At 46.2% G+C, this 19,689-nt stretch overlaps 2 protein-coding genes across 2 annotated transcripts in view; both read right to left on the reverse strand.

The window, feature by feature from the left end:
* Positions 1 to 1,213: 1,213 nt before the first annotated feature.
* dse (dermatan sulfate epimerase) lies at positions 1,214 to 15,364 on the reverse strand (the record flags this gene model as incomplete). Its single annotated transcript, XM_084439411.1, has 6 exons — positions 15,295 to 15,364; positions 13,256 to 13,721; positions 9,420 to 9,673; positions 4,679 to 4,918; positions 3,153 to 3,360; positions 1,214 to 2,954 (listed from the first exon to the last, which is right to left on the reverse strand). The coding sequence occupies exons 2-6, from the start codon at positions 13,675 to 13,677 to the stop codon at positions 1,214 to 1,216; spliced, it is 2,865 nt and encodes a 954-aa protein (XP_084295537.1). The 5' UTR covers positions 13,678 to 13,721; positions 15,295 to 15,364.
* A 667-nt stretch (positions 15,365 to 16,031) lies between these two features.
* Positions 16,032 to 19,689, reverse strand: part of nt5dc1 (5'-nucleotidase domain containing 1) — a gene marked incomplete at its 5' end in the record, with an annotated part of 50,722 nt that continues 47,064 nt past the window's right edge. Inside the window, 2 exons of the mRNA XM_084439380.1 lie at positions 16,032 to 17,108; positions 17,693 to 17,861. Of these exons, the coding sequence (XP_084295506.1) occupies positions 16,996 to 17,108; positions 17,693 to 17,861 (282 nt within the window). The 3' untranslated portion in view covers positions 16,032 to 16,995. The remainder of the gene's footprint in view (positions 17,109 to 17,692; positions 17,862 to 19,689) is intronic.

A 19,689-nucleotide genomic window follows, 5' to 3' on the forward strand; every position in this document is an offset into this window, starting at 1 on the left:
ACACAATGGTACTTGATTTTTATTGTTTTCAGGAGCTCATTGGTATGATAGTTGGATGAAGTGGACTGAGCAGCACCCACCTTATCTAATTTGCATTTAAAATGTGTCATGTTTGGCTCGTCCAACTTGCAGGTTGAGGAGTCATGCGTCTAGACTGTGTTGACTTGCACGTTTTCTACAGACCTGTCTGGGAATGTGGCTAACATGCAGACTCCTGGAGGCACATGCTCGCCCTTGCATGTGCTAAAGCAATCCTGTGGAGCTCAAATACGTAGGCCTACATGCCTTTAAGTGAGTACTGGTATGCTTCATGCCAAATCTATGAATGGAGTAAGATTGTCAAGTACTGAATTCTGTACACTGAGTTTAGGGAGTCAGTATCTCTTTGATGTTGAAGATGGATCAGTATAGGAATAAGCTTGCACAATAGTGCATGTTGTTGATAGCTGCAACGCTTCTGTCACAAACCTTACTGTACAAAGTCATATGAGGACAAATGTAGTTGTAAACCACGCCCCAACTACAGTAATACTTATTAACCAGCAACTCCTCTCCCAAACCAGAAATGATTTCTCCCTTTCACAATCAAATACAGGTTCCAAGTGGCATCCCTGTTTCCTACTTGTTTGAATGATACACTGGCAGTATGGACACCAGCGAAGTTCCCCCAATCACCAGACATGCACACACACACACACACACACACACACACACACACACACACACACACACACACACACACACACACACACACACACACACACACACAGAGAGCACTGCACACAAACGTACATGGGTTCATTTCAATTACAAAGAGTACAAAATAGCTCCACAAAAATATATATATCTTGTTTTCACATATATACATTTTTATGCATTATAAAGGACTAAGAATGGCATACAGATGGAGTCATCTCTGTATTTTAGTGGCTAGCCTTGAGACTTTGATATGAGGCAGGGAGTCTAAATACTGTACACAGCAACGTTCACACAGACTCCATTCTACAGCTCCACAGAAGCTTATCATCTCAAAGATGGTCTGGCTTTATCTTAATAATCTATCAATTCCTATTTGGAATCAATTTTTTCCTGGACGCCCATTAGGCAGACTTGGCTCAGACTGAGGTCTAATGGTGCATCTTCACCCATTGTGAACAGCAATTGTCCAGTAGGTCTATCTATTGACCCGGTCCCTCGTCTCACATTGATGATGTCAACACTGGGAGTGAGAGCAAGATGAATAGAGATACAGTAAGATGAAACTGTCAATCAGGAGGACTGCATAGAAACACCTCTGGGTGTGTAGGCTTCGACCTTTCTGGAATCGTGTCAATAGCACTGCCAACAGCAGGAAGAAGGTGGCTATGTTTAGGATGAGGAACAGCCTGATGTAGGAGGCCGTGCCTGACAGACTGTCACTCCGGGGCGTGGCCACCATGTGCACCTCTTTATATTTGCGTCCCTTTATGAAGCCCCCCTTCCTGCCTTTGCGGTTGTCTCCGTAATCCATGAAGGCCCGGGAGTCCCCATCGCCCTCCTCTGGGCTCTCCTCATATATGCGCTTGCTAGTCCTCTGTCTCGCTTTCTTCTCACTCACCTCGATCTGCGCAAAGATGTCCGGCAGGCTCTCGGAGAGCTTGTCCACGAGGTTCACTTTCTTGCCCCCTTTGCCCCTCTTCTTAGAGAGGGCAAACATCCTCTCGATCACCTCCTCCGTCTTCTTCTTGTCCGAGAACTGGAGGAGGCGCTCGGCGGTCTTGCGGAAGCTGGCCGTGTTCAGCACGCGCCCCAGGATGTGTCTCTCCAGCTGCTGGAAGACGGGCTTGGCGTGCTGGAGGTTGTCCTCGACCACGTTGGCGTACTCCTCCACCTCCTCCGGCGAGCGGTCCTGCACGCCTGCGGCCTTCTCAAATACGATCTTCTTCTGGTCCACCAGCACCATGGCGAACAGGGGCTTGCTGGTGACTTCTCCGGTGAGCAGGTAGACGGTGTAGGTGTGCTCCCTAGTGGCCAGGTAAATGTCCACCCTCTGGGCGTCCCCGCGCAGGCTGAAGCTCTGGACGTCCACCCCAGGCCCAAAGAAGATGTAGGCCACCCTGGTGTGAGGGTACCTCAGTGGCATTGTCACATTCACATAGTTAGAGCCGTTATAGGGGTATCCACGGGGATAATTCCAGTACCCTAAAACCCCTTTGGCACTGAAGCCCGTGTCATCCATCCAGAACATTTTATATGAATCCTCCCCCTGTCTGATGAAGGCTCCGTGCACCCCGTCTATCTTAGCGTCCTGGAAGGGCTGGTCTGTGTTGTGAAAGAAGGCGCTCATGGCTCTGGTGGGGCTGTCGGCGTCTAGGTGGACGTGGTCCACTAGGACCAGCAGCTGAGGGTGGAGGAGCAGCAGGTTCCGCTGGAAGCTCCTGATCTTCAGGTCGGGGTTGTAGGCCGACTGGGCCTCCCCACGGATGAACACCATGCCCTGCCTCTCCAGCGCCGCCTCCACCCTGCCCTGGGCGTCAGCCGCCAGCCCCACCTTGAACTTCAGCCACTTGGAGTCGCAGGCCTCGGTCACCTGGCCGTCCCACGGCCTGAAGCAGCTCCCCGAAACGGCCGGGCCGAACAGAACCGCGTTGTTGAGGAAAGTGTACTTGGGCCCGTACAGCGCCTCGGTGATGAACGGCACGCCGTTGGGCGCGAAGGTGAAAGTGTTCTGGTCCGGGTGCTCGTGCCCAGCGTTGAAGTTCCTCCACCCTTTGATCCAGTCTTTATACTTGTTCCTGTGGACAATGTCAAATATGGCGCGTCCTCCCAGCTTCCCGGACTTGAAGGAGAGGAAAGAGCGGTTGGTGTCGGCAGGTAAGGCACTGCCATAGGTGACCACTCCCCAGTCCTCGAAGTAGTGGAGCCTGGCCGTGCCAAAGTCTGGAGGAGGCCGAGAGATCAGGCCAGGGTCATACCTGTAGATATGAAACAACACTGGCATTAGGCTTCTCATAATTAACACAGCAGTTAGCAAGCATATCCAACGAGGATGGGCGTGTTGTTAAAACGGCCTAAATACAACTGACATGAATTTCTATTCAGAAGGCTAACTATCCACAGCAGTGTCAGTGACGCAGCATGCAGCACTGTGTGACCAGCCGAGACGGCCTCACCAGATGAACTCCGTGTGCAGCGTGCACCACCTCTGGCCCCTCCCGGCCTGGCCCGGCCCGTCCACAACCCGGTTCTGATGGATCATCTCAGCCAGCCAGTTCCCGCTTCCATTGCGCATCACGTAGCGGTCCAGGAACACCAGCTGGCTCTCCGGCCCGTAGAACCAGTTGTAGTTGGAATCTGCGATGGCCACAGTCCGCTTGAATCCTGTTTAGATGGGACAGGCAAGAGCCAAAATCTTAGTAGTTTATTTTACTGTTTAAACACAGAGGAACTATAAACTCAGTGGTCGCTATTTATACTGGTCTGTTACAGAGACGGTGAAAATGATTATCATAAATGTCAAACAAATATGAAGTGACAGCCAACATTCTGATGTACAACAGTGTCTGACATTCTACTGTGACTGTTTGGTTCAGAGCAGCACAGGCCATATTATCTGTATGCTGATCAAATCTTTGTGGTTGAAACGACAGGAACTTAGAGCTCTCTCACTTTCACGACACACGATTCCCTTTAAGTAGCTCGCTCTGAGGTTCTAAGAAAAAGAATAGCACTTTGGTAAAAACCTATCAACCGATAATATTTAATCAAAATTAATCACTTGTTAGGCCAAACACCACAACAGCAATTACCAAAGTCCACATTGCTCTTAAATAAAGTGTCAATTCCAACTGTGATACAAAGCCAGGCCTTGAACAAACAAACGCCCGATGTCAAATACTGTGAGGTAGGTGCAGAGCATTGACATTATATTATTTTTAGCTCCAACATTTTGAAATGTATTTCAAAAGGGGCTAGTGTTTACAGTCTGAGTCACACCATTCACACCCTTGTTAAAATGTATACACACACATACACCCTGGGAGGGCAATCATCGAGGCAGCTCAGGAGGCAGTTTAGGGATAATCTGTCCGTGTCTGCCTGTCAGGTAGAGAAAGCTGGCATTGTAGGTTTGGGGTCTGGGGCTCTCCTGGCTGATGTAATTAGAGCGGATCTCTGAATGCTGCAGGGGCCACTCAGCCACAATACAGAAATTGTTGGCAGGGGACTGTGAAATGTCCAGACCTGACCTGGGGCCCCTCCCCCACCGCTGCCCTCACCCTGACCTTCAGACAAGCCTCCCAGGGCTGCCGGGAGAGGAGAGGAGCCACTCGCGCCTTGACAGGCGTCCAGGAAGGTAATAACTGCACGCATGCCTACCCCATCTCAGCACAACAGAGTAGTCACTCTCCAAAACGGGAGTAATGCTCCGAGGGCTTGTTCCGTGCCTAATCTGCTAACCACACCGGTAACATTGCCACATCGAGGATGCTGGGTGGAGGCCAGGTTCCCCTGCCATTTAGGAACGGATATACACTTATTCACAGATTGCTAACTCTCGCTGTATTTATCCCTTTAGTCAGAGCTTTCTCATTTCGTCATCGATAAAATCGCGCTAATCGCCGTGCAATTTAAAAAGCCGTACACACAATTGATTTGGCACAGCGTCTCACAACACACAGACAGTCTAGCTTGGCGGTACCTGGCAGGACAGTCCGGTAGAGGAAGGCGAAGTGTTTAAGGAGCCAGGGATGGTCAAAGTGGCCAATGGAGAAGTGGCGCTGCACCAGGAACATGTACTGGAACAGGGAGCGGGTGGTGTAGGTCCCGTAGGCCACGCCTTCGAAGGAGGAGCCATCCGTCACATCCTGAAGGAGGACCATGGACTTCTCCATGATGGCCAGGACCTGCTTGGTCCACAGGTAGGCTTCCTGGAGGTACCCTGGGACGATAAAGAGACAAGGATTTGATGAACTGTTATCAACAGTAAGGTGGTTTATCAATCGTACAGTACAGCAATAGTTGTATATGTTTTTTCTAGAGAGCAACAAAGTGATCAAAGCTGATGTTTCCACACGGCTGAAAGTTTCAACTGTGATCCGCCATTATTGCTGTTTAAACTGAAGGCCTCAGGCCAAAGGGTGTGTGTAGTTGGAAGTGATCTTTCATTGCATATTGAATGCGGTTTAAGGTACTTAGCCTGCCATTTTGGCTTTTCAAAAATCTTTTTTGCAAGTTCTTTGTGGATCATCAAATTCTAGGTAACATACAACACACACAGACAAACTCTTGTAGTGTTTCCAGGAAAGTGTGACATCACTATACCAGACTGATGTATAGCCTCTCTCTCCCTGGATCACACACAAAGAGTTTACTATGAGAAGAAGTGACCACATAAACACTCCAGCCACAGTTCCTTGAGGATTCCCTGTCCCTCAATGGTGACTGGTCCGTGGACCGAGCCCGCCTACCCAGTGCAGTCTGCCCTGGTGTTTGGTTTAGGAGGAGAGACCGGCGGCCGACACAGAGCAGGTATTTACTATCAAACAGGAACTCCTGGCACACAAACACCACATTTACATGAACACCATCTCGCCACACTCACGCTCACACTCCAGCTCCACACACGACAGGCCTTTACACTGTTTGTACTGTTCACTGTTTTCCATTATTAAAAGAGAAGGGGCATCGAGGGTAAAGAGGGAAAACGCGGGAATTAAAGCGAGTAAACAAAATTATAACAGGTCCGAATGTTGCCGTACGGACTAATCTAGTTCAACCCCATGAAAAGCCAGTGGTCCGAGAATCTGAACGACCCAACATTCCAGCTATGGCTTGATCATCATATACTGTAATACTACACTCTGGCGTCCAGCAATTCCCTCCAGCGGTCATCTCCTAGAGCCTAATGATGTGGCTAGTTTATCTAATGATTAGCAGACGGGATAATGTTGCTGTCACGCTGTGGGCTTATCCCTGCACTCAGCCATGCTGTTAGTGATGGTAGAGGCCTGGAGACCCCTTCCATACAAATTAAGACCCCCACACTTTGAGTGCTGGGAAATGTCCTGTCTGGTGACTCATCAGCAAACCATGTCGCCCTGGTCAAGAGGAAGGTCAGAGGTCGGGAGATTTGCTATTTTTATAGCATTGCTTGATCCGACATATTACTCACACATTTACTCACAAATTACAATTAGAGACAGACAGGGGAGAGGCCTTGGTTCATTTTCCAGGCATGAGTCATGTAACCGTAGCCATGTAACAAAGGACAAATATATACTAGAAATGGTGCTCAGAGAGCAAAGACCTCCACCCATGAATGCATTTTGTGGCTCTGCGCTTGCGGACGTGCGTGGGAGCAGGACACGTTTACATTACTGAATTCATGAGGTCGAGAGCTTTGTGTCAGTCCAAACTCTGTGTCTCTGTCACCTTCAAATATGGCAATTTCTACCCCCCCCCCCCATTGACAATGAATGTTTGTTTTTTTAGCTCCTGACAAAAGTCCCAAAAAATGAATGGATGTTAATGGGCAGCTGTGTTTGGGCGGCTCTGTGGCACCCCGCTCGGGTTGCAGCCGGCGGGGGGGGGGGGGGGGGGGGGGGGGGCGGGGGGTGATCAAAAGGCAGACGGGACTGAGGGTTGGGGTTGACCACTGATGAGCCCCACGGTAAACCTGCGAACGTCGCTGTCCGATTAGGAAGCCGGCCGCCGAGCGCCAACATGCAGGCACCTGCAGCAGGAATGCACCCCTCCTCTCTACACTGCGGCCCTGTGATCAGTCATCTGATCCACTTACTCTCGCTACGGCAATCCCAACGCACAAATCCCAGAGGGCATCATCTCTCCCTCAGAGTGAACGCCGGTAAAGCACACGTACTGGACTTATTATCAACAAGTGGTGCTTATCGGCCTCTTAAATGATGAGTAGGCTTATAATGCTTAATGACAACAAGGCAACGTTTGCTTAAATCCAATCTGGTTTCAGGGCTGGCCACAGCACGGAATCGGCCCTCCTGAAAGTGACAAACGACCTCCTCCGTATCGTTGACTCAGGCAAATGCGCTGCACTGGTCCTCCTCGAGTGCAGCGTTTGACATCATAGACCACGCTACCCTCATCAACCGCCTCCAACAGGGGGCTGGCATAACTAGCACTGCACTGGCCTGGTTCTCCTCCTACCTCCGTCTCAGATCATTCTCTGTCAATTTAGCAGACAGCCCCTCCCACCAAGCCCACCTCACCTGTGGGGTCTCCCAGGGGTCCATCCTGGGGCCAATCTTATTCTCACTATACATGCTTCCCCTCGGGCAGGTCATCTCACGGCATAACATTTCATACCACAGCTACGCAGACGACACCCAACTGTATCTCCTGCTGACCGCCAACGACCCCGCTGGACTGGACCAACTCCATGACTGCATGGAGGACATCAAGGTCTGGATGGCTCAAAACCTTCTCCAGTTGAACGAAGACAAGACGGAGATCATCATCTGTGGGTCCACCAACCTGACTAGTCGGACGTCCAACAACATGGGAAGCCTGTCCTCTGGTCCTTGTCTCCCTCCACTGGCTTTCAGTCAGACAGAGAGTATCTTTCAAGATCCTCCTCTTTGTCTACAAAGCAAGGAACGGCCCTGCCCCAGCCTACATCATGGATTTACTGGTCAAAACCTCCAGCTCATGGGGACTCAGGTCGGATGACCAAATGTGGCTGAGACCTCCACGGTCCAACACAGTAAGGCTGGGAGATCGTACCTTTGCTGTGTTGGCTCCGAAACTGTGGAACAAGCTCCCCATTCACATCAAGTCTGCTCCCACCGTAGGGACCTTTAAAGGATTGTTGAAAAACAATTTTTTCACCATAGCGGACCCCTAGGTTCACTTGCTGTTGTGTTGTGTGAGTTTGTGTGAGCTTTTCCCCCACACTGTGTGCTTGAGTGCTAGACTGTTCTTGTGTACTGTCCTCCCTTTTTTTGTGCAATCTTTCCTCTCCCTTTCTTTCTGCCCTCGGGCTGCACTCCGGGCCAGTGTAACAACTGGATGGGGAGTGCATTACAAATGCAGTACCTATACCTATACCTATAGCTATACTTAATAGTTCTAAAATAAATAAATAAGGCCAATGTTTGCTTTTCATCCCAGGCAGTGTTTTACTGAGAAAGTTAGAGTTAGATAATATTTTCCTTGTAACATCATGTCTTTGCAAAGGAAATGAAGGATAAATATGTGACAAAAGAATGCAGTAAGTTAATATGATGACCTACGCACAGTGAAAGAGCTGGGCCCCAAATTACACAATCCATCCGAAGTGAGAATTATGGTGTTTTTTCTACTCTCCCTCTCTCTCTCTCTCTCTCTCTCTCTCTCTCTCTCTCTCTTTCTTTCTTTCTTTCTTTCTTTCTTTCTTTCTTTCTTTCTTTCTTTCTTTCTTTCTCTCTCACTCTCTCTCTCTCTTTCTCTCTGCAAAGTGCAATGTCAGCTTCACTCGGTTGGAATCAACACATCGATACCAAGCTGTGGTCAAATTTCCCTGGTAACAGAGGAGTTTACAACCATAGCTGGACCAAACATAGTTTTTCCTTGGCTTGAAACAAACAAGCTGGAATAAACAAAAGGGTATTTCTCCTCACTCTGCATAGCCCCCTGCTCTCAGTCGTCCTCTCGTCACTACCATAAAACAGCCTGTAAGAAACCCATGGTGACCACAGTGATCTCAATAAGCCCGCTGTTCTTCTTGTGTTCCGGAAACTCTTCCTCATGAACAAACCATATACTGGAAGACTGCAGAAGAAGTTCTCCTTGAGCTGGCCTCACTGACAGAATCATACAGTCTCAAATGTTTAGGAAATTGAAAACAAAACTATAAGAGGAAGCGCTTTAAATAAACAGGAAGTACGGTAATATAAAGGCTTTCAAACAGTCTAGTGCCCCCCCACACACAGACACACACACACACACACACACACACACACACACAGACGCACACTGAAGAGCAACACTGGCAAGATCCCTGTGGAATGGCATGGGGAGAGCTAGTGCTGGAGAAACAATTAAGAGGGATTAGTAGCAGCTATGGAGAATAACCCTGGGCTCACTGAACAAAAATTCCACTCAAGAATGTTTCTCTCCCCAGGGAGAGGGGGGCTGGAAAGTCCACCCAGTGGAACCAAACTCCCTCATGTCATATGGAGCTGGAAAACAGCCATCCATTTCAATCTTAGGCAATTTAAAATAAAGGAAGGGGTTTGTGACAGAAGGAATTTAAAAAGCTGCCAAGCGGAGGCAATAATGCTGTATTCCATGGTGGAAGGAATACGTCTTGTTGGTAATCTACTGGTACTATACTGAGAAACCCTTCCAGAATCCCCTATAAGATGGCAGTAAATTAACGGGTTGGTTTGCGTACGTGGGTTACTGGCTGGACAGCTGATACTCACCCTGGGTCATGTAAACCAGGCTGCCGGTGAGAAGAGCCACACAATTGGTGGGCTGGTGATTGTGGAGGTACTGGAAGCCCCAGCCGCGGACGTAAGACTTCTCATACATGTAGCGAGTGGCGTTGCCGATCACCTGCAGGAAGTGCTCCTGCTGCACCTTGCTCAGGTACTCGTAGAGGAAGTCATAGGCGGTGGCAAACCCAACCAGGGAGTGGGCCATAGGAACCTCGTCCCAGGGTGCATCCTTGACCAACCTGCAACACAGAGTGTAATGGACAGCTAAAATAATGATTTTGTGATACAGCGACACAGTGCATTTGTAGGAAATCATAAAACGTAGTACTGAATTGTAAGTGTACTTGATATGCTCATGAGCCAATGTAAATTATGTAAATAAGCATTAACGGAACAAGAACACATTCTCAAGCAAGACCAGAACATACCCAGAAATGATCCTTTAAGTAATCTTTCTTAGTCTTAGTCTAATCTTTAATACCATTTCACTTCAAAAACAAGCTAAACAGCATTTTCAGCATGCTGTACAACATACAGTACAACAATACAACGACCACATGTCCTGCAGTGTTGTGCTGTTCAAAGTGCACCATGTGCAACTTCCCTCTGCCGGATGACTAGCACCGAAGAGGCTGACTCGCTGGTAGTCCTAATCATTATTAATTGTTAAATAGGTGAAATAGAACTGACCTATGCATTAATACCACAAAACACCTGTTTATAGCAGTTACATAAAAGCTCTAAAGTGTGTAATTATACTGCAGATTGAGTTCAGATGTGGCAATAAAATTAGAAAACCTAACAACCTGTAGACTCAGCAGTTGCTATACTGCTGTGTACTACAGTTACTGCATTTTCATTTGAGTTTTTATTAAAATTACCAGAAAATGCTATACAAAAGAAACATAATTCACTCATCACACAGGCCTGAAAACCAACTTATCAAAGCAGCTGCTTTCCTTTAAAAAGAAAGATTCCACACATCAAAGTATCAAAGATGTGAAGCTACAGTACAGTACCCTCTGGCACCAATTCATCTATTTGATGTAGCTAAAGAAAAGTCAGAAGCCTGCCCTCAACATGAATGGACACAAAATCTAATTAAAATGTTTTATTTGAATGAATCCATCAGAGAGGTGTTGTAATATTTTGTGACAGGCCTTGGTTCACCCAACAAGTTGAATGTACAGGTACTGTACTGTACTGTAAAAGGGCAGAGGGGTGATATGGGTGATTCTGTGTCACTGCTGTGCTGTGTGGTAGGTTGACCAGGCTGACGGTGAAGGCAGACAAGGCCTGCAGGGATACATCCCATCCACTATCAGTGGAGTTCCAGCCACTCCCTTCTGGTCGGAGGTACAGACACCCCAAAATCAGAACCAACCGAGCAAAAAAATAATTTATTCCCATGGTAATAACTCAATTAAACAAGATGTGGTAATTATTAGGAATCTGGGGCTACATAGACTATGGGATGTGTGGAATACATTAATTAGGGGATTTTATCTACAGGATAGTATTGACAGGCGCATGATATTGTAATCTATGCTGACACTTTAGATTAACTGAATTGTGATGATATTTTGGATGGCTGCTATAGATAATTTTGGTTTAGTGTTGTTTTTCTTTGTAATTGTATGTGTCTATATGTGTTTTTAATGCATGATGTACAAGAAATTGCCTCCTTGAGGACATGAACGTTTTCTAAGTAAGTCTAAGTGTATTACAGTACATTATGCCAAAGCACACAAAATCAGTGTTAGCACACGGACGGTGTAATTTTTTATTTTTTTTAAAGAACAGGGCCCAGTACGCCACAAACTAAAGTTTCCCTGATGGGTTCGGAGTAGGGACATAATTGAAGGCCATGGATAACACAGTTGACTGATTTCTGGAGCCACTTTTAAGGATCCCTGTGGGGTTGACAGACCATAATAGGAGTGTGGGCGAAGAGAGAACTCACATTTTGTGTTGCTAAAACATGAAAACGCGTGCTCGTGGGTTTTCAATTCGCCACTGTGGCACAGACATGAATATAATGAGAAATGTTTGCATTTGCTCTATTGGTAAGTTGTGCATATAGCCCTTAAAATGGATCCTGAGGAAAATATCCTTTTTCCTTCTCAAAACAGTGGCTAGAGCTTCAGCAAGGGGCTACAAGGAGGATTAAGAAAATGATCAAGGCGTGAGAGAAGCAGTGAAAAGAGAAGCCACTGACCGACCATAAGCTAAAAGCAGAGACAGGACATTTGTATAGCACAGATCCTTTGATTTCAAAATTAGCTGCAACACTGCCCCATGTCGGTGACCCCATTTTCATATGGAAATTATTTGGTGACATCTCAATAACTGAATACAGAATAATTCTGAGAACTGTTCTGCACAGGCTGCCTAAAGCCAAATGGTTTCATAAGGCACTGGAAATCCTGTTTTGAAAATGTTTCATTATGGGCTTTGGCATAAAGACAAAGCTTTAGTGAATTCAACTAAAAAGCCATGGAACTTATTTTGAAGTGGAGTTATTTTTGAGGTGGTATGTAACTGTTAGATCTTCAGTATGAATCTCAGACCATGAGATCATGAGCACACATTACATAGGTTGAGGGTAAAGCTGTGTGTGATGCAAATAACACATAAAGCTCCTCTGGGTTCCCAGGTCAGGTGCGTGCGTGTGTGTATGTGTGTGTGTGTGTGTGTGTGTGTGTTCTCCATCACCCTGTAGACTCAGCCTTTCAGCTCACATCTGAACATTTCATTTCCTTTGAACGGGGGCATGTTCAGCAATGGACTCAAACAGCTGCTAAACATATTTCCTGGACCGCAGGCGCTTCAGACCACAATGCTTCTCCCCCGCCTCTGGCCACAGAGACATGAACACTTACAGTATACTGTACTCCTGAGGGTCTGACTCAGAGCCTCTCTGAGGGCGGAGGATCTGGCGTTTAACTCCAGAGGACATATAATATTGGGGAGGGGAGGTATACAATAGAAATGTGTAATCTCTCCATATGGAGGAGTATCATTCATGGTGATGTTAAAAACATGTACAGTAGCGCTGACTGCTGTGAAAAGGCAGAGAACTATAGAAAGCTCAAGAGCTGGGCGGCTCTAGTTCCAGGAAACGGAAAGACAACTGATATTCAGCTAAGCCTCAGACCTGACAGCAATATAGCTACAGTATCAATTCAAAATGAGGAGTTTAATCCTGCCTGGGTGATATTTGCGAAGTCGGTGTTCTGTAGACACATGGGAGGATGAGTTTGTCTTTTGGATCATTTGTTGCATTTCAGCCGTTAATGGGTGGCACATTGTGACACTCAGGTATATGGGGTTTGATTGACAACCTTTGACCTTATTAACTACTGATTTCTTCAGCGGAGTAGAGCCAATCAGATCTCATGTTTCATCCCCTTGGGTTAGAGATGCCACTTTGGCTTGGTGTGTATGTCCTGATGCATTGGTACAGTACATGATACAGTTCGCCATTAAAATTATAATAAAAATAATAATAATAATAATAATTATTATTATTATTATTATTATTATTATTATTATGATAATTAGTGTTCATATTATTGTTATCACTACTACTACTACTACTACTACTAATAATAATAATAATAATAACAACAATAATAACAATACTACTATAAATACTACTACTAGTAGTAGTAGTAGTAATAATAATAATATTAATAATAATAATAATTGGATCAGGTACACAGTATAAGTGAGCATGTCTACAGTGTAAAGAACATACAATCAAAATATTTCCAGTTGGGGGATGCAAAAATAAGAGAAACAAAGACAAGAAAATATACCAACTAGGCTGAGCTGCCATCCTCTCCATGTAGTCTCTGGCCAGGTCCAGCGCTCCGGCCCGATGCGGGTAGAGCAGGCAGAACATGGAGAGAACGCCCAGGTTGTTCCCGTACACCTCGTTCCAGCGGGCGCTGAACTCTGCGGGGCTCCAGGGGGGGAGGTACTCCTCGGGGTGCTCTAGCATGACCTCCCCGGCCTCCCGGATCCTCCTGGCCATCTCCCGGTGGGTCCCGGCCGCCGCCGCCTGAAGCTCCTCCACCTCGGCCTGGCCGAAGTACAGCATGGGGTGGCCGTCGTAGTTCCCTCCCATGAAGGGGATTCCCGCGCCGGGGTCCACCTCCCCCCTCGCCGCGGGGGCCATCAGGGGCCACAGCAGACTTATGAAGAAGACTGTGGGGGCCCCACGGGTGTAGGTTCTCATCCTCACATCAGAGAGGGCACCGTGGCATTTCCAGAGGAGCTCAGCTGAGGGGCGGAGAGGGGAGTGAAAGGGGAGAAGAGAAGCATTTGAGAAAGCCAGCCCATATTCTCCTCAGCTCTTTCTTACAAAGGCACTGCATTCCTGGAATAATTGGACACAGCTGTATTGCTGATCATTCTGGCTTTTCCTACTGTGCTCCAAGCTTATAAAACGGTTGGAACTCGGTAATCTTGCTGCAGACGTTGTGAGACAGCTATATGGAAGGCTCGGATATGTGCTGTAAAAATACATCGCTTATGTCAACCTACCATCTTGAAAGGGTGGATTTGTGTGCTGCTACCACACTTGAGCTATTTTACAACGTTGTCAGTTCATCACTCAAAATCTTGAGGGCTAATTCTTGCATTGGCAGAGTCTAGAGTCTAGCCATGCATGCCCACCCACATAACTAGACAAGTAGTCAGAACTCCACAGGTCATAATGAACTCAAAGCCCCCCTTCTACTAAAACTAGCTATACTATACCTTTCTGCTTGATGGATTGAACCTATCGAAATTAAATAAAAATGCTACAGTATGGAGAAAGGTTACAGTCAACTCTTCCCGAAACATGAAAAATTCCATGACCTTACTGCTACTCTTGGCAATTCCCAGATGGAAAACCATTTGGTAGTGAGAGATGTCTAGACACTGGTCCATTCTAATGGCATGCATTTTCTTTGGTTTCGTTTGTAATCGACAGCACCTACTGCATCATTCTCATACGTTCCACAGCCAGCTGGATTTGACACTTGACCTCGTGAGGTGTCAAATTCCAGAATGAGGGCACACGGACACCAATCCTGCATATGGTACGGTGGGCTGCTATGTGTTATGATAACGTCGAGCATTTCATTGGGTGGAATAAGGGAAGCCAGGTGATGACTGGGGTTTGATACCTGGGATAGATTGACCCCTGTTTGGATTCAATATAATACACACATAAAATGTAGGCTGGGAATTCGTCTCCAACGAAATCTTAGTAATATCTTCATAAAAATATCAAGACTGCTTAACCATAGGCTTTCTTACACTGACCACTTTACCTACAAATGAAAACTACAGAGCCCTGGAGAGTCATGCATAGAAGTTGTTTTACGAAACCCAAATTGCAGGGTTTACATCAACCACCAAGACCCGTACGGTGTGCACATTCCCTCCTAACTACACTGAGTGAATAACTGTCCAGGCTACAAAGGTACCAGAGCACAGACAACCACATCACTTTAATACCGTCGCTGTCGGTGAATTGGCTATCTTTTATCTTAAAAAAAAACTAGTTATTAGTATTTTGTTTGGTCTATATAAACATTTTCATGAGAACTTTTCTACTTTTATTGAATAAGATAGTCGTGTGATTACTAAAACAAATAAAATAAAACTAGTTTGATGTATTAGCAGGCAGTTATTCTACAGCTTGACATTTGCTAAACCCCGTCTCACTTTGTCTGACGAGGCCACATAGGTTGTCCTATTAATACGTTAGCATAGATCTGATCTGTTAAGACTAACCACAAAATATGATTATGCTCACCAAAAGACCTGGGGTAGTACAGAAAAAGTGAAACTGTTACTTTACCTATCAAAAGTTTCCGTAAATGTGTGTTCCAGACTCGATACTCTCGCACTACGTGTCACGCGTATCCCAAAGTAGCCCCCGCAACATTAATCGATAGATTGGAACGTTCAAGCGCTGAAAGAAAGTTACGCTCTGCGCGAGGAGAAAACTAGCAGTGCTGGAAAGAACGTCATGAGGAGGAGCAGAGGAAATACAGTACTTAAAGGAGACCGAATATAATGACTGGTTGCACAGTCCTACACTCCAGTCAGGTAGGAGTAGCAGGTCAGGCTTCACAATACTGCATCTGACAGATAAGCAGGCATAAGCAAGTGCATCATTTGAGTTCAATATTGGCATTTGAAACAGCCACAAAACTGTCTGATTATACAGATATCCTTGCCTCGCCAGGGAGTTTTGAGTTCATTGTAAAGAAACTACAAAGAAGCACGTGCATGACATGAGTAACAAAATTGTAGAACATCTTTATTTAATACGCAGGACATTGAACACTTCCCTAATGAATAAAACATAAGGCAGTGGGCAGAATATTCACAGCTCAGATGAAAAAGTACTGTCACAAAAACTGCGATGCAACAGAAATAATAACTATTACTTTGTCTGACTAAGGCTGCCACTCTTTATCAGCTAAGACAGTACAGTCAAATCACTATCTCCATAAAGCATATTTAAGACATGGGTCATACCACAATACAACTAGCATGTATGCAAACCAACAAGTGCAACCATTCAGACGTCGGTTAAAGCATATCTCAAAGTGGTACTGCATATGAAGCATAAGTATTCCACATTTTTACACAATCACTCAGAGAACACAACATACAGTACAGCTGCACCGAAATAATATACATAGAACACAGGGGAGTCTTCGTTACCATTCAGAATGACATATTTCATAGGAAGGATTACCTCTTGTATTATTTTTACACAAAGGCAACACTAAGGACAATATTGTGCCGTTTCTCGTAAGAGAATGCCCTTAAGAACACCCTCCAACAAAACGGACAGGGGATAACACCTTGAAAAGCATATCAAGGTCACTCTGACTAAAATCCATATTAAAACAAAAACCCTGATAAAGCATACAGTTGTAATATTGGTGTTTACGTATACAAACTAACACACTAATACTGGACATAATGGGTGGCCAGGACGTTCACACACTCCTGTGACTACATATATTTGAAGTAACATTTCAACTTGGATCACATATCTGAGGTAAGCGATTTTCTAGGGATGTATTGAGACAACAAAACATAGGACAATAACCTCTGGGTTTGGAAAGATCCGACCAATTCTGGTTGTTAGCTAAAAACATGACATTGAATGGTGTACTTGATGTGGGTGGATTCAACTGGAACATCAATTACTCATCCACATACGTAGCAAAAGAGTGGTCTTTACATAAAACAATAGGAACACTACTGTAGGCTTTCATCAATACTGTATGCTGGCACGCAAACACGCACATACGTACATTATTTTGGCAAGTCACAGTTCCACATGTACAATAAACCACGTAACAACGTTCAGATGGAGGCGAATGGCGAGAGAGAGTTACTGTGCTTTACATTCACATGGTTTCTCTAAATGGGAGTGTGACTCCTGTGCTCCAGAGACGGTGTGGTACAGGTGAGGGACTACAGGCAAAATGGAGGCACATTCCTCTCCTGAGGTGGAGGGGTGAGGGAGGGAGGACTCTTACGACAGACGCTGGCCCCTCTTGAGAAGAGAGTCGGGAGGCCTGGGGTAGTAGCCTGTGGTGCAGGGCTTGTTTGGGGAGAATCTGGGGAACTTGTAGTCCAGAGGGAGTTCTATGAGAGAACGGTGTATTAGTTCCATCAGTCAGAATTCGGTTTATTTACAAAATACATTTTCACATACAAGGAACTTGGTAATAAACCAATGATATGCTAAACATCAATAGAAAAAGGTTATAGTCTCCTTAGAATGGGTTGTAAGAAAGAAGGCCCATGTTCAAGTGCTTAGTGTATAACTACAGGTACTGTATGTCACTCAATCGGAAGTGGTCAGTGACTCAACTTTCTAACTGCACATTGCTTTGCCAAACCAAAGGATCATGGTGCAAAATAGCATTTCTTTTAAACAAAGTGGGAGGAATAATTTACATTTCCCTGAAAATTGTCACTCAGGAGACAGGAGACAGTATATGGTGCTGGGCATTACCCCCCCACACCCACAAAGTGTGGCCCTGTCCAGAAACCAACATAGCTTGGGTCCAAAAACCCTGCTTCGGTTAACACTTCCCCTCTGTCAGGCTCAGGGGAATTTGTACCATCTTGCTTTACTTTAGTTACCCTTTCAGATCAACAACGCACGTGCCCAGGGAGCAGGGGACCTAGTGCTGTCTCTGACCCCGAACCTCTTCGTCCCCTACCTGCGATTGCCTCCACACTGGGGATGGCCATGGTGCTGTACTTGTGGATGCTGTGACAGCACCAGGTCAGTTTCTGGCACTCTTCGTCGCCTCCGCCACTCTTGTAGACATCCACAAAGTAGGAGCCCCATTGCTCTGATGCAGCGGAGGGCGTCTTCATGCCCTGGTCCTGAAAGAAGATCATACAGGGTTCAGGAATAAACTAAACTAGAGAGAGAGAGACCCCCGTCAAACCACTACATGTACATGACATTGTAGTCATGACTGACACGTCAAGTATCTTCAAAACAGGATGTGTTTAGAATGAGTCACAAACAAGAGGGTGCAAAATGCATGTAACGCATAGTTGAAAATAAATAACATAATGTTGCTGTCAGATGAAAACCACTTATCTCCAAAATGGCAAGTTTTCAGAATGTGGAAAATAATATTCCCATTTCTATGTTTTTGAACATAAACTCACATATGATGAGCTATTTAAAATATATTTAATTGGTCCCAGGGCAGGGAGGTGGGTAGTCCCAGCTTTCAATCGATGTAATAAATAAATAAATAAACAAAAACCTCCAAAATGATGTTAAATGGTTTTCGAAGATAAGTAGTTTAATGGAAAAATATGTTTGGGTCAAATTTTGGTTCTATGTGAATCGTTCTTCTCTACTTTGGAGCCCTAAATAGTTTGGAGCTTCTACAGTAAATACAGCATTAATAATGACACGGAAAAAGAAAACTGATGAGATACGAATGCTTCATCTGTAACATACTGCTGTAGCAGAGGAAAAACTCTGCCTGATTCATCACAGTTGACAGAGATCCAACTTCCAGTCAGGAAGTAGATGATACCCACTAAACCAGGAAGCAGGGGGGAAAGAAACCTCCATATGCACTGAAGTTCCACCTCCTCAACTAGATTCACTCCTTTCATGTGGGATGTTTTAGAGAGGAAATGAGAGAGAGAGAGAGAGAGAGAGAGAGAGAGAGAGAGAAATAAAAAGAGATTAAGCGACGAGAACAAAAGAAGGCCCGGCAGCGGAAGCAAAGAGAGGGAGGGAGAAAGGCAGAAAAAACGGTTGAGGATGCCGTTAAAAGTGGCCCCTCGGTGTCTTTTAGAAGCAGCGACGTGTACCAGGAAGAAGTGAAAAGAAGTGACGGTTCAGAGTGTTCTTCTGATCTGTCCTCCCAGCACGTATTGCTGACTCATCTCTCTCTCTCTCTCTCTCTCTCTCTCTCTCTCTGTCTGGAACCAAACATCCTGCAGCCTGATACGCCCAGAGGAAGAGGCTCTGTCAAGACTCAGGCTGTCAACAGGCCAAGGCCTGGCCAATGCAGAAGGGGAGGGACAGGGAGAGATAGAGGATCAGGGAGAGGGACAGGTAGAGAGGGAGGCAGAGGGACAGGGAGAGGGAGAGATAGAGGGACAGGTAGAGGGAGCCTGATACGCCCAGAGGAAGAGGCTCTGTCAAGACTCAGGCTGTCAACAGGCCAAGGCCTGGCCAATGCAGAAGGAGAGGGGGAGGGACAGGGAGAGATAGAGGGCCAGGGAGAGGGACAGGTAGAGAGGGAGGCAGAGGGACAGGGATAGGGAGAGATAGAGGGACAGGTAGAGGGAGAGATAGAGGGTCAGGGAGAGGGACAGGTAGAGAGGGAGGCAGAGGGACAGGGAGAGGGAGAGATAGAGGGACAGGTAGAGAGACGGGTAGAGGTAGAGAGACAGGGAGATGTAGAGGGACAGGTAGGGAGACAGGGAGAGGTAGAGGGACAGGTAGAGAGACGGAGAGGTAGAGAGCCAGGGAGAGGTAGAGGGACAGGGAGAGGAAGAGGGACAGGTAGAGAGACGGGTAGAGGTAGAGGGACAGGGAGAGGGACAGGTAGAGAGACAGGTAGAGGGACAGGGAGAGGTAGAGGGACAGGTAGAGAGACGGAGAGGTAGAGGGACAGGGAGAGGTAGAGGGACAGGTAGAGGGACAGGGAGAGGAAGAGGGACAGGGAGAGAGACG

The sequence above is a fragment of the Borostomias antarcticus genome, assembly GCF_949987555.1.
Source record: "Borostomias antarcticus genome assembly, chromosome: 6".
Taxonomy (NCBI): Eukaryota; Metazoa; Chordata; class Actinopteri; order Stomiiformes; family Stomiidae; genus Borostomias; species Borostomias antarcticus.